Consider the following 13,454-nt stretch of genomic DNA (forward strand, 5'->3'; position numbering starts at 1 on the left):
TGATGTTTCAAACATTAAACAAATGTGTAAAATAAAGACATAGCATAGTTCAATTGCATGGCACATCAACAATCATGCCACATCATCATTCAACCAAGTCCAGAATCACCCAACCAAGAGGTCGCAAGTGTAGGGAGGGGTTGGGGGGACGTCGGCGCGGCCTTTCATCGGTTGAATTTCGCCGGCAGCGGCGCGGGCGGGGCGAAGGCGGGACGGCCGGAGAGGGTGGCGGAAATGGGTCGCGGGCGCACAAAATAAGCGATGCGCGATGCCGTTTTGCTCCACGCGCTGAACCAACTATGCCGCGCGCACATTTTTTGCGCGTCCGCTGGAGCACCCTGAAAGACTGCGCATACAAAAACACAATTTTTCCAGCGTGACCCTAAAATCACACGCCTGTTGGAGATGCTCTCAGGATGCATACTATAGGGTGTGTTGTTTTGGGAAAAGGATTTACAGGTTTATACCCGAATTGCCTGCACCAATCTCTGGGAAGACACGAACGGTGGATCCTTACCGCGTCCATATCCTTGCCTTTAGATTTACTTTTCCCTGGTACAACAAGTACATCCGAACTATCTGAATGGCTACACTGAGTCGTCTAAAGAATTTTTTTTCAAGAAAACTTCCGATCTATTCATCAACTGTCAAGGTAGTACAAAGAACACTAGAAGTAAAATTTACATTCAGCACTGGAGCGAGTAGAAGGCGCGCCGCCGTCATCGCCCCTCCTTCATCGGAGTCAGGCAAATATTGTTGTAGTAGACAGTCGGGAAGTCGTCGTGCTAAGGCCCCATAGGAGATAGGACCAGCACACCAGAACAGCAACCGCCACCAATGAAGAGAAGCATAGACCGGAAGGATCTAACCTGGAGACACACAAACATAGACGAATGAAGACCGGATCCAGTCGGATCCACCGAAGACAAATGCCAACCGGATCCCATAAAACCCATCGGTGACAAACCTTCACACGCCTTCCGATGATGATTGAAACATCACCAGGACGGGAGCTAGGCGGGGAGGATCTTATTTCATCCTCAAGAAGCCGCCGTCGCCTCGTCTTCTTGAGTATGGCACAAACCCTAACAAAACTCAGAAAAGCATCTAAAAACGGAGCCCTTCCGCCGGCAAGGGCCGGGATCCACCGTGCAAAAGGAGAAAACGTAGGTGACTGAGATGGGGAACATATATAGTGCACTCGAACGTGGATTTTGTGCTCTCGGGAGCACATGCTCCGTTTATTTCAGAAAAAAAATTAAAAGTACAAAAAAAACTTGTGTGTAGATTAGAGTGAGTCATTATCGTCAAGTTTCTCTGATGAAAAAAATTACTTTGTTGTCTACATAAAAACAAATATAGCATTTTCCAGGTTCCGAAGAAGTGTTTGGTTTGTTATTTTTGCCCAGCGAGCAGATGAACAATCATTTTCAAGAAATTTGAATGGAAACGAACTTGAGTCATTCGCATGTGAGATTCTATTGGCATCATTCAGATTAGTGTTTTTTATTAAAAATGTAGTGCATGCTCCTTGACTGCAGTCAGGAGTCGAAAGGTTTGTGATGGCAGATTATTACTTTGCTCGCTGCTAAAATAAATAGTGTAAGTACAGTATATGCACTCATGATAGATGAAATTAACCCCCAAACAAAACTCAGTATGTTTCATTGCGGCACATCTCAGTTAGGAGAATATCTTGTGCACCAACCCTTGTGGTGCTACGGTGCACCAGTCATCCATATAAGGGTCTGAAAAATCAAAAACTAATTTTGCACATACACAAAACATATATCTAATATGTCATAAAATTTCAGATTCAAATTAGAACTAAAAATATAGAAACAAAAAGTCAAATCATGTTATGAATAGTACCCATTTCAGATTGGGTCATAATTTGGTCCATTAACACAATCAATGTCGTATTTTTTATTTCTGTTTCTCAAGCTGTGACATGTTCAATATATGTTATGTGTAAATACTAAATTATTTGATATTTTTCTGAAACTTGTAGTGTGACATTTGAGCATCTGGTGCACCGGTGGCTCCACAAGGCTGGGTGCACCAGGACATGGAATTTCTACACGCAAGCTCAAACCCACCATCAGAACAGTAAAATAAAAATAGTTAAAAAATTCAAAACATTCATAAATGTTTTGGCCACAATCATTGTTGAATGTTCTACATACGTGCAAATTGTCATGAATAAAAAACATTCCTAATGTCATGGGTGAAAAAACAAATTCGATGCTCCAAAAAGACTAGTTTTGACAGCAGTTTGAAGTGCTATTTAAAAAAACTCCTAGGCATCCACGAATGTAGTTTCATCAAAAAAAATCACGTGGCTAGAAAACTAAACAAATGTTATAAAAAACAAATTTTTTGAGTTGTTTTTCTATTTTCTTGGATTTTACTATTCATAGCATGAACATCTAATCTCGGGATTAGAAGAACACTTTCGTCCTCACATATATACCTTTTTTGTAGAATAGTACAACTAGGTCCACTAAGGTACAACTGCGTGCACATACCAGTTCCTTTGTCAGCCAACGTGTGTGTGTGTGTGTGTGTGTGTGTGTGTGTGTGTCAGAGTGTGTGTGTGTGTGTGAGAGAGAGAGAGATGACAGTTGTATGTAGAATCACCGGAAATTGGCTATGGCTCCTAGGTGCATATAGACCCATTGTCTAAATACACATTTTGAAAATTTGATAAATTTCGAACAAGTGTGTGTATCCGGACATTCTATGTGCGTGCACAAAGTTTTCGGTAAAAAACGAGGTTTTTTGTGGCTTGTGTAAAAAAAGTCAATTTCGGATGCTTCATTATAACTATTCACGAGGCATTTCTTTATCTTTTTTACACAAGCCACAAAAAACGTCGTTTTTCACCGAAACTTTGTGCACGCACATAGAATGTCCAGATATACCCGTAGGATTTTTATTCCGAATTTTTCAACTTTTCAAAATGTGTATTTAGACAATGGGTGCATATTCACCTAGGAGCCAAAACACCGCATCCGTAGAATCACTCTACTCTCTCCCTAATCAAAACCCAACCTTTGGATATTTTGGATTGATTGATATCTTCTAGACCAAAAGTTAGATTTTGAACATTTTTATATTTGAATTGTACCGATTTTTTTACGACTCAGATCAATCTTGGATACATTTGAAATAGTTTTAATTTTATTTTGTCAGTATTATTTGGAATGAGTTTCATATACATTGCATTATCTCAAATGAAATTGAAAACATATATCAATTATTAAAATAGATCAAGAAGAGAAATTCTTTGAAATAAGGAAGTTAATAAAAATGTGAAGTTAGTCAACTATCCCAAAAATCTTTGAAAGTAATCTATGGAATATGTGAAGTTAGTGAAACTACAAATCAGTAACTGAAGCTCGTTTTGGAATCATTTGAGGGACAAAGACAGGGACACGGCTGTGGCCTAGTGAGGCTTGGTCTCAGGTCGCCATCAGCGTCTGGAGATGGACAGGGGAACAAGTGTGGCAAAGACGCAGTGCAACCACCTGGTCGCAGATTGCCACTGGCGTCATCTGTCGGGATCTTAATCTGGGAGAGCGGGTGCAACGAGAGAGATGACGTGGGTGTACTATCATGTCAGTGATTAGATTAGTAGCCGCCGATCCCAAAAAAGTGACGTAGTTTTACTGCAATTTGAACTAAAATCACGACATTTGTTTTGGATCTTTGGGGGTATTACATTAGTAGAGTATATGGTTTATTTGCAACAAATCACCTAAATACAATAACAGGGGCATAAGAGTCTTTTCATATTGCATTTAACAGCGTTAGTGCTCCAATTGGATGGAAGTGTCAAATACCGAATAAAATTTACATCTAATGTCAAATAAAGAAGAATATTTTTTGGGGCCACATAAGGAAGCAAATTTTAAGAAAAGGGTCAAATAAGAAATTCTCTCTCTCTCTCTCTCTCTCTCTCTCTCTCTATATATATATATATATATATATATATATATATATATATACTAAAGTGGCAGATTCGAACTCATCACAGTCATCAAACCAGGTCAATCCAAGGACCTAGATTGCTCCAATGGTGAGTGCTTGATGTGTTTAGCATGCAACTAATATTATCACAAACATGACGCTAATCACATAATTATTATAGCAATGTTCATGATGTATACGAAAAATGTACATTTTATGTGAAAACAGTTTATTGCCACTAAAAAATGTTAATCGTGTATTTGAAAAATGTGGAACATGTATTAAAAAAATGTTCAAAACTTGTATTTATGGAAAAAAATGTACATGATGTATTCAAAACATGTTCACCATGTATCAAAAAAATGTTTCGCGTATACACAAAAAATGTACATTGTGCCCTGAAAAATAGACATGTGTTGAACAAAGAAATAACTGATGAAAAAATCGACAAAGAAACAAAGAAAACTAATGAAAACAAAAAACTCTAAATAAACCAATGAAAAAGAATGAAAACATAAAAAACCGAGAAAGAAACAAAGAAAAATAAAGATAGCCTATAACCAATGAAAACCGAGAAAAGAAGCTAAGAAAACTGAAAGAAAGAAAAACGGTGAAAACCAAGAAAAGAAACGAAGAAAATCAAAAAAATATATAAAGAAACCATATAGAAACAGAGAAAATAAAAAAATAAAAATAAAAATAAAAAAGGAAAGAAAACCACCAAAAACCGGATCAGAAACCAGGACAACAACCATCCTGAGTGAGCGAGGAGAAGAAACGGGTGAACTGCTAAATTGGTCGTCCAGATACGAAGCATGAGGGAGTTTCTTCAGGTGAGCAGAGCGTAAGCGAGATATAGCTATTGCCAATAGCAGCATGGCCACACCACAGATCGATAGTTTGTATGGATATTTCGGCTTTTAATCATGTAATGGATAACTTAGATGAGACATAACTAATTCTCATATGAGAATTAGCAAATTCAATTTAAATATGAACTACATACAGACTAAAAAAGTGACAATAAAATTGATACATAACCCGCAAAAAAAATTACACACTGAAACATGGTTATTTACATCTGATTCAGAAAAGAATTAGAACATATTATATTTGCAAACGGATGAAGTATCATATAACACATTACATTGGAGCACATGCAGTTCATTACATGGACGCCTACATGGCAAAGCATGTACCGTCAGTGAATCCACTGTTCACATGTGTGCCATGGCAGCTATTTCACTCACGTATTTTAGCAGTATTTCATTCTGAAACTAATTTGACACAGATCCCGAGCAATAAATGGAAGGTCATGATAGCGAGATTGCATGTGCCCGAGAGCCAGAAATCTGACATCACGGCAACAGTGTAGTAGGTTTGTATTAGCCCTGAGGCACACTCCATAGTACCTCCCGTGATTTGAGTGGAGGATAATCGTGGATTTGTTCACTGCAATGGACCTGTAATATAAATACGTACCTTGCAAATAAGTTAAGGACATACAAAATTGTGTCAGTCTAGTTCACGATGCGAGCAAATACAATTGAAGGGTTGTGATGGAGAGATAAAGATGATTAGTACTCCACGTATAAGATTTGTGTCAACTTAAACTTTGTAAAGTTTAACCACATTTACATTAAAAAATATTAACTTCTACAATATCAAATATATATAAAATATGACACTACATTCCGTAACGAATCCATGATATTGTTTCTTCAATGTGTATGTTTGATACTTTTTTCCTATAAGTTTGGTTAAATTAGAGATACTTTGAAGTTACGCTGGTGGTGCTAGAACTTGGCGTAAACGGTCACTTTAATGCTAGAACTTGCGGCATACATTGAACTGGTGCAACAACTTGGCTCGGGTGTGCAAATACGGTGCAAACCACGTTTGATAGGAAAAAATAATGCTGACTTGGCACGCCAACATGGCATGGGGCCCGCTGTCAGCGCAGTGAAGGCAAAGAGGCCTGTTTTTGGCGAAAACCCCCTTGAATATTTTTGTCATAAAAGAGAGCCTTGTCTACGTGCCAGAATGCATTTTATTTTTTCCGCCCCTATGACACATGGGTCCAAGCTGTCAGTATTGGAAAATTAAAAGGGAAAAATAGTGCCTCCACAAGTTGAACGCGCGACCTACTGCAAAAATTATATCTGAGTTAACCGCTCCAATGATCGCACTACTGCAAAATGTTGATAGCAGACACTCATGTAGCATAAGCCGGACGCACGTGAGGCTTAAATCGGTTCCAAATAGTGCGGCCCATTTTGCATGCACTAGGTTTTTTAAAGATATTTGCAAAACGTATGTAACAAAAATAATGTTAAAATATTCATGTGTTATAAATATTATAATGTTTTCTGGGGATATAAATAGTATACATAAAGACGATAATTAGTAAATAAAATCATTTAAATATACCCCCATGTATTATATTTTTTCATAAATATGGACATTTAAAATATTTATACACTCGCAGCTTATATTCAAATTATACAAAATGATGATACATACATTTACTAAATATTCACATGTGTATAATTTTAACTCATGACTTCTATTCAAAAAAATTATATAATTTATATATTAGTCACGATTGAATATTCAAATAAACAGTTTAAAATTTAAATTAAAAATATTTTTTATTATAAAAATGTTGAACTATGCAAGTGTGCGTAGATTTATTGAAATGTTTGTAATTATAGAAATATTTTTATTTGTATGTATATAATTGTATTATACAAACATTTTATTTTAAATATTAGTTTACAAATATTCATATTGTATTTTTAAAATTATACAAGCATTCTCATAATTCATAAATATTATTTCAAATATATGAATATATTTTTAAATAATACCTGATTTTTTAAAAATTAAGTTATTTTATTTGTATGTATATAATATTTATACAATATGAATATTTTAACGTTATTTTTATTGTTGAGATTAGAATTTACATACATCTTACAAATTTCTAAAAGATACGAGCAGGTGCAAATGGGCGGCACTGGCCGCAGGCTATTTCAGCTAAGAATGCCTTCGTTATTTGCTAAAAATAAAAGTATTTCACAAAAAAAAGAGCTCCTCTGTCATCTACATTACGCGTAGTTATCCATTTAAGATATAAAAACTGAGTTAGTGATGATGGTGTACCTGCCATCTTGCAATATAGACCATCCGATCGATATCTGATGGATAGAAAGCAAACTATGGTAATTTTGCAAAAAGATACCCGCACCACTATCCACATTTGCAGATAAGGCCTTCCCTCGTTCATCCTTATCTCCCACAACCTCATTGTTGAGCAATTAAAAAAGAAAGCCTCTGAAACAATCTGGTACGGTGGTCGCTGCCAGCGTCGTCCATCTCCATGCCTCCACTCAGTCAGACCACCAACCACCACCACACCCCACTCCTCCTCACCTTATCTCTCCATTTTCTTGAGATATCATTAGTTTTTACACATGGATTACTCCCGTATGGGTCAATCACAACAGGTGTTTTATAAAAAAGATGCATCTTGATGTTCCGTGCAATACACGGGCATCTTGCTAGTCCATTTAAGAAGAGTGTGTTACGGATGGAGTTGCTAGGACCGACTACGTGCCAGTAGCCTGTCGCTGGTTCGAGGCGCAGAGTACTATTTTTTTTGTTAATTTTTCAGAAAAATTGAGATGCCACCTCACCAATAATGACAGGGGATTTTTTTTGTGATAAATAAAAAATTGAAGGTGGTTTTCGCAAAGAAACTGGCCACACGCCCCCTCTCTACCGTCTAGTCACTGACAGTGGCCCCCACGCCACGCTGGAATGCCTAGTCAGCGGTGTGAGCATACACAATCAAGATTTGCACCATATTTGCACACTCGAGCCAAGTTATTGCACCAGTTCAATGTATGCCGCAAGTTCTAGCACCAAAATGATTGTTTGCGTCAACTTCTAGCACCACCAGTGTAATTGACTCCAAACAAAACTTATATGCAAACTAAAAAAGAAACGGAGGGAGTACGAAACAGTACAAATCATGTAAGTGAAACAAAGTAGTAGTACGAAGCACGGAAGGTTTTCTATCCGTACCGTGTTTACATGCGCTGAATGCGAATGTCAGGAATCCCCGGATATTTCTCCCTGAGCGCGGCCGCGAGACTGTCGAGGCCCCCAGTTTGAAGCTGTGGAGGAGAATAGGCTTGCAAAACAATACCCAGCTTGTAAATATCCAGCTTGAATGACATGAGGCTTCCCAGATGCCCGATGCTACCAAATAAATCAGCACAGCCGTGTACCCGCTCTGCTTCTTCGCAGCACTTCACGGTGAGGCTCTCAAGCTTGTGCATGGCCCCTGCCTCGAAGACGAGGCAAATCCCTTCACATCTGAACACGAAATCCTTGAGGTTTGGGAAAGATGCGGCGCGGATGACGACGCCTTCCTCGGGAACATTCTTGCTAACATGCAGTGTAAGGTGAACCAGCGAGGTCAGCCTGGCAAGAACCTCGGCACCATCTTCTGGCAGCGAAACAACCTGAATTTTCAAGCTTCTGAGGTTGTCGAGTTGGCTAATCCAGTTTTGGTGGACAGTGGAGAAGGGGAGCCCCAGCACATGTAGTCTTCGAAGATGGGGAGAAGGTGGAGACCAGCAAGTCAGGACATCAATAATTTTGACGGATCCAGCCATACGGATGGTTAGGGACTCAAGGCGTTTGAGCCTGCTCAGGGAAGGAACAAGATCAGCACAATCGCCTTCCCGGACACCTTTTTCTACAAGTATCTTCAGGTCCCTCAGATCTTCCAGTTCACCGAGGCCTTTGATGTTCTCCACATCTTGGAGATCTATGCTGAGTTCGCCCAGAGTGCGGAGGGCACTCATCCTGCTGATCTCACCAGGCAGCTTCACAGTGCATGGAACAATCAGATGCCACAGCATCGATGGTAACTTGCTGACATTGAGCTCTAGGTGTAAAGATTGTAAAAACTCCTCTCTGTCTTGGCCAACTCTTTTTTCACCAACTATCTCCAATGTCTTCAAATGTTGTAATTTTTGCATTTCTTTCTGCACTTTCTTAAAGACGGCACCTATGATCCTCAAATACCTCAGTCGGGTAAAACTGCCAATGAAAGACAGACACTGCTCATTTTTGGAATCATAAACACCAAGGTCAAGATGCAGGACTCGCAGGAGTTGAAACCTAGACAGAGAGGGCATCCATTGAACAGACCCCCAAAAGTTAAATGATCTGGCCTGCGTGAGAGCCATGCTTCCCAGCAATTCCATGTGTTCCGGTTTTCTAACTTGTAGGGATAACCGACGAACCTGCAAACACCCTTTCATGTATTGCGGATCATTAACTGTAGGGGTTCCCTTAATTATATTGATGAAATTTTCTTCCGTGGACTTCCATACGATAAAGTCAAGCATCACATCATGCACCCGACAAGATAACACATGCCCACAGTCATCAAACTCTGCTATTTGGATCATGTTTCTATTGATCAGCTCATTAAAGAAATCTTCTGCGGTCTCCTCTTGACCATAACCAAGCCTTTCAGGAACGAGACCCTCGGCTATCCATCTCTTCACTAAATCATCCTTCATTATTTCAGAATTTTCTGGGAATATACCGAGATAAAGCATACATGTCCGAAGGTCCAAAGATAAATTAATGTAACCAAGATTAAGCACATGTCTCAGCCATTCCAAATCATGGTTTCCTTCCAATTGGAAACCTAAATAATTTTGTATCTTCTCCCAGAATTCCTTTGAGTTTACCTCTCTATGACTAGCCAAAATGCTAGCTACACTTACTATAACTAACGGAACTCCTTCACATTTATTTAGAATTTCATTAGAAACATTCTTTAGTTTCTCCGGACAAGCATCTTCGGAGGGGAAAATCCTTCTATGAAATAATCTCCTTGAGTCAAGATTATTAAGTGGTTTCATCTTGTAGACATGGCCACGGAAACAAGAACAACATGCTTGAGCTATGTCTTCAATACGTGTAGTTGTTATAACTCTACTAGCAAGGTTATTCTCCACAAAGGCACATTTAATAGTATTCCATGCTTGTATTGTCCATATATCATCAATGACAATAAGGTATCTGTCAAATAAAGTAAAATCGTATAAGTTTTCATACTCAAGAACACAGTAGGATCCTCACCAATTGTTTTGTTAAAGTTAAATAACTTTAATTAAAGTAGTTATATAAATTAGAGATAAAAGCATATATAATCATTTGGAGGGTGGTGTCATGGCTGCCGGGCTGAATCGTTTGGATTTATTTGAGTGTGTTTTGCACAACTGAACAGAATTTCAAAACAATTCAGATATGTACACTTCAGAATACTTTGTGCTACAAATATTGGGCGGTGGCGGGGGGACCACCAAGCGATCTGCCGCAGATCTGCCTCATTACGGAAGATGCCAGTGAAGAAGGGGGCATACCTCCTACTAACCTGGATTCAGGAGCAGCTCCATGCTTGCAAAAATGCCCACCGCCCTGCAACCAGTGGCGGAGCTACCTTGATGCAAAATGGGCCATCGCCCACCCAGTTTTGGTGCAACAGATTGGGCCTAAGGGTAAATCTAAGTCATAGTTATCAGAAAAACTGGGCCTATCTTCAGACCGGCCCACCCATTCTTTTTTAATGTAGCTCCGCCACTGCCTGCAACGGAACCTGATCTGCCATACCACAATGGCCACGCCACACCCGACCCCAGATCTGCGTCCCGCCGCCGCCAAGATAGGTCAACCACGCCGGATCTACTATCCTCACACCATCTTCCCTGCACCGGACACGAGCCCGAACTGCAAAGGCTGCACTGCCCCAGTCTCGTCGCCAATGCGATGTAGACAAGAGTGCAGAACATAATTCGACAGAGTTGTCGCCGCCATCACCACAACAACAACACCAGGAAAGCCAAGCCTCGCCGAAGGGACAACAGGAATGTACAACCCACAGATGCACCATGACGCCGCGTAGGACGCCAAGGCTTGGCTTGAGCTGGGTAGCCCAGATTGATGTGGTGTCACCGTCAAAACGATACCCACGGAAAACTTATGCGAGAGCTACCCCCACCCCCTCCCGCGCTGTCGGAGCAGCGAGCGAAGAGGAGGGAAAGCCAAGGATCGCCGGCAGAACCGAGGGGGAACTTCGCCACCTCTCTGTCTCCTTACGCACTACTGTAGCAGGCGAAATGGGATGAGAGCAATCAGGGGCCAAGTTCTTTATCCCGTGTGTTTTTAACAGGATGTGAGTTTCAATTTTTTGTTTGCAAGTTGTCTTCAAGGCAGCCAGTTGATCTATACATGGTACCACCTACCTATAGTGTGGGGAGGCGCGGGAGTCCACGGTCTCTGGTGCAACCAATCGGAGACAGTAGTACAGGCTATGGTCAACTCATATGGATGGGGTTCCAGCAATAGGATTAGTAAAGCATGGCGGACAGTGGCGGATTCAGGCCCCAGGCAGCGGGCTGGGGCGTGCGGCCCAATCCGCTTGTTGATTGTAGCAATCACTGTAGCCTGCCTGGGGCCTAGCCCATTCCTGGGTCCGCCACTGATGACAGAGTTATGTGATCTTATTACTATCTGGTTGTGCTATCATTTTATATATTTTTGTATGACATGTTGATGAACCAACTATGCAATAACATATGGTTGTGTGCATCTCTCGATGCAAAGGCCGGGGTCCAACCTACTTTTCGAGAAGAAGAAAAATAGGGACTTGTGGGACTATCATACTTCTATAGGGAATGACACTTGAGGCCAGCCTTTGAGCAATGCTGGTTGCTTAGGAATAAACCAATTGACATTTTTCAGTCTATTTAGAACTCCCATATGGCAATAGAAATGCCATGAATGAATGGAACTACACTCTGTCAACTTTAAGGAGAAAGGTGGGAGGAGCAGAAATGTGGCTCTATAGTGAATACAGAAAGGAAAAGTAGAAGTAGATAGGAAGACGGATGAAGTTGACAAGCTGGCTGAATTAGGTGGCATGTCTGGTCGGGATAGGAACTTATTATGGTTTGAACTTTATTCTCTGTCTAGTTGAAACTAACGAAGTTTTCTGTCTGGGGGCTGCTGACTCTGATTCTTCCATGTATGATGAGTTTTTGGCTCTGAAATATCTTGATACCCCATTGATAGCGTTAAATTGTTGAATAAGCTTTGGGAAGGTGAGATGCCAGGCATGAAAAAAAAAAGTATGCAGACGTAGGTATAATTGTATCTTAAAGTTGTATAAATGACAATGAAGGCGAAAAATGATGGAGATTTAAAGAAGTTACACTCCTTTCGTCAGCTGTAATAGCTGAATTTAATTACTTGTGTGAGCTAAGCATACCTCTTGCTATCGAGACGTGCCTTCAGTGTGCTGATGAGTCGGGGTACATTATTATTCATCGATGAATGCAAGAAGCCCCCAATTTGTGAGAGTATATCCAACAAGATGTCGATCATGCTTGGATTTTGCGACACCGATACGAAGGCTGTGCGTTCAAAGTGGCCTTTGATCTTATCTCGGACCTGGCTGGCGAGAGTTGTCTTGCCAATACCTCCAAACCCCGTGATGGCTACAACTTTGAGTGCCCGGTGATTGCCATCTTCCTCCTCCTCTCCCAGCAACAGGTCGACGAGCTTCTCCTTGGGGCCGTCTATGCCGACAAGGCTGGCTGCCTCCGTATGGAGTGCAGGTAGCCGAGGATCAATGGCCACAGGGCTCTGACAAGAAGAACCAACCCGGTCATCAAGCTTGTATCTGTTGTGGCGCTTGTTCACTTCCACCACCCGAGACTTCAGTTCTTCGATCCAGCGGGCAGTCTTGTACCGCGCCTTGAGCTTCATGAGCCCGTTCAAGAGCCCGGCCCTGGCGCCGCCGCTGCCAAGGTCGTCCGTGAAGGCGTCGACGCAGTCCTCCATTTCGTAGGACAGCTCGCGCACCTGGTCGCGCCACACCCTGTCTTGCACGTCGAGCTCGCCGCCGTCCGCCTCGGCTAGCTTCACGAGCAGAGCGCTCATGCTGCTCATCTCGTGGCTCAAGGAGGCGATCTCCTTCTTCACGCTCTTGGACAGCTTGTACTTCTTCTCCAGCAGGGCGCCGAGCTTGGGCAGGAGGATCCGCATCGCTCCTGTCACGACGCTCGCCGCCACGGCCTCCATCGGTTGCAGGATCGTCTTCCCCGCGCAGCCAAATGCGATCCAAGTGAACACTGTATATGAACTGGGTGTGAGGTTTCAGCGGGACGATGAGCCAAGTGAGTGGTATGCGCACCGAGGCTGGTCAAGAGGTCATCGCATGCAGCACTATATGGAACTTTCACTCATCCACCGGGAAGCTTCGTGTGTGCCTCAGAAATATTCGGCGTAGCTTTTGAAGAAATGACTCGGCATTGCATCAGAAACTTTGTGTGCGTGGCTCAGAAACATCCCGCGTAGCTTTTGAAGAAATGTGTCGGCATGGCATCAGA

At 41.5% G+C, this 13,454-nt stretch overlaps 1 protein-coding gene across 2 annotated transcripts; it reads right to left on the bottom strand.

The window, feature by feature from the left end:
• Positions 1-5,061: 5,061 nt before the first annotated feature.
• LOC123076873 (disease resistance protein RGA5) lies at positions 5,062-13,247 on the bottom strand. 2 transcript variants are annotated; one of them, XM_044499022.1, is made up of 3 exons: positions 12,332-13,247; positions 8,062-10,083; positions 5,062-5,435 (listed from the first exon to the last, which is right to left on the bottom strand). In XM_044499022.1, exons 1-2 carry the CDS (start codon positions 13,144-13,146, stop codon positions 8,067-8,069), a joined length of 2,832 nt encoding a protein of 943 aa, XP_044354957.1. In that variant the 5' UTR covers positions 13,147-13,247; the 3' UTR covers positions 5,062-5,435; positions 8,062-8,066. The 2 variants fall into 2 exon arrangements, with proteins under 2 accessions (XP_044354957.1, XP_044354955.1); XM_044499020.1 differs by having other exon boundaries at positions 5,062-5,454.
• Positions 13,248-13,454: the final 207 nt, after the last annotated feature.

Source organism: Triticum aestivum, chromosome 3D (genome assembly GCF_018294505.1).
Source record: "Triticum aestivum cultivar Chinese Spring chromosome 3D, IWGSC CS RefSeq v2.1, whole genome shotgun sequence".
Taxonomy (NCBI): Eukaryota; Viridiplantae; Streptophyta; class Magnoliopsida; order Poales; family Poaceae; genus Triticum; species Triticum aestivum.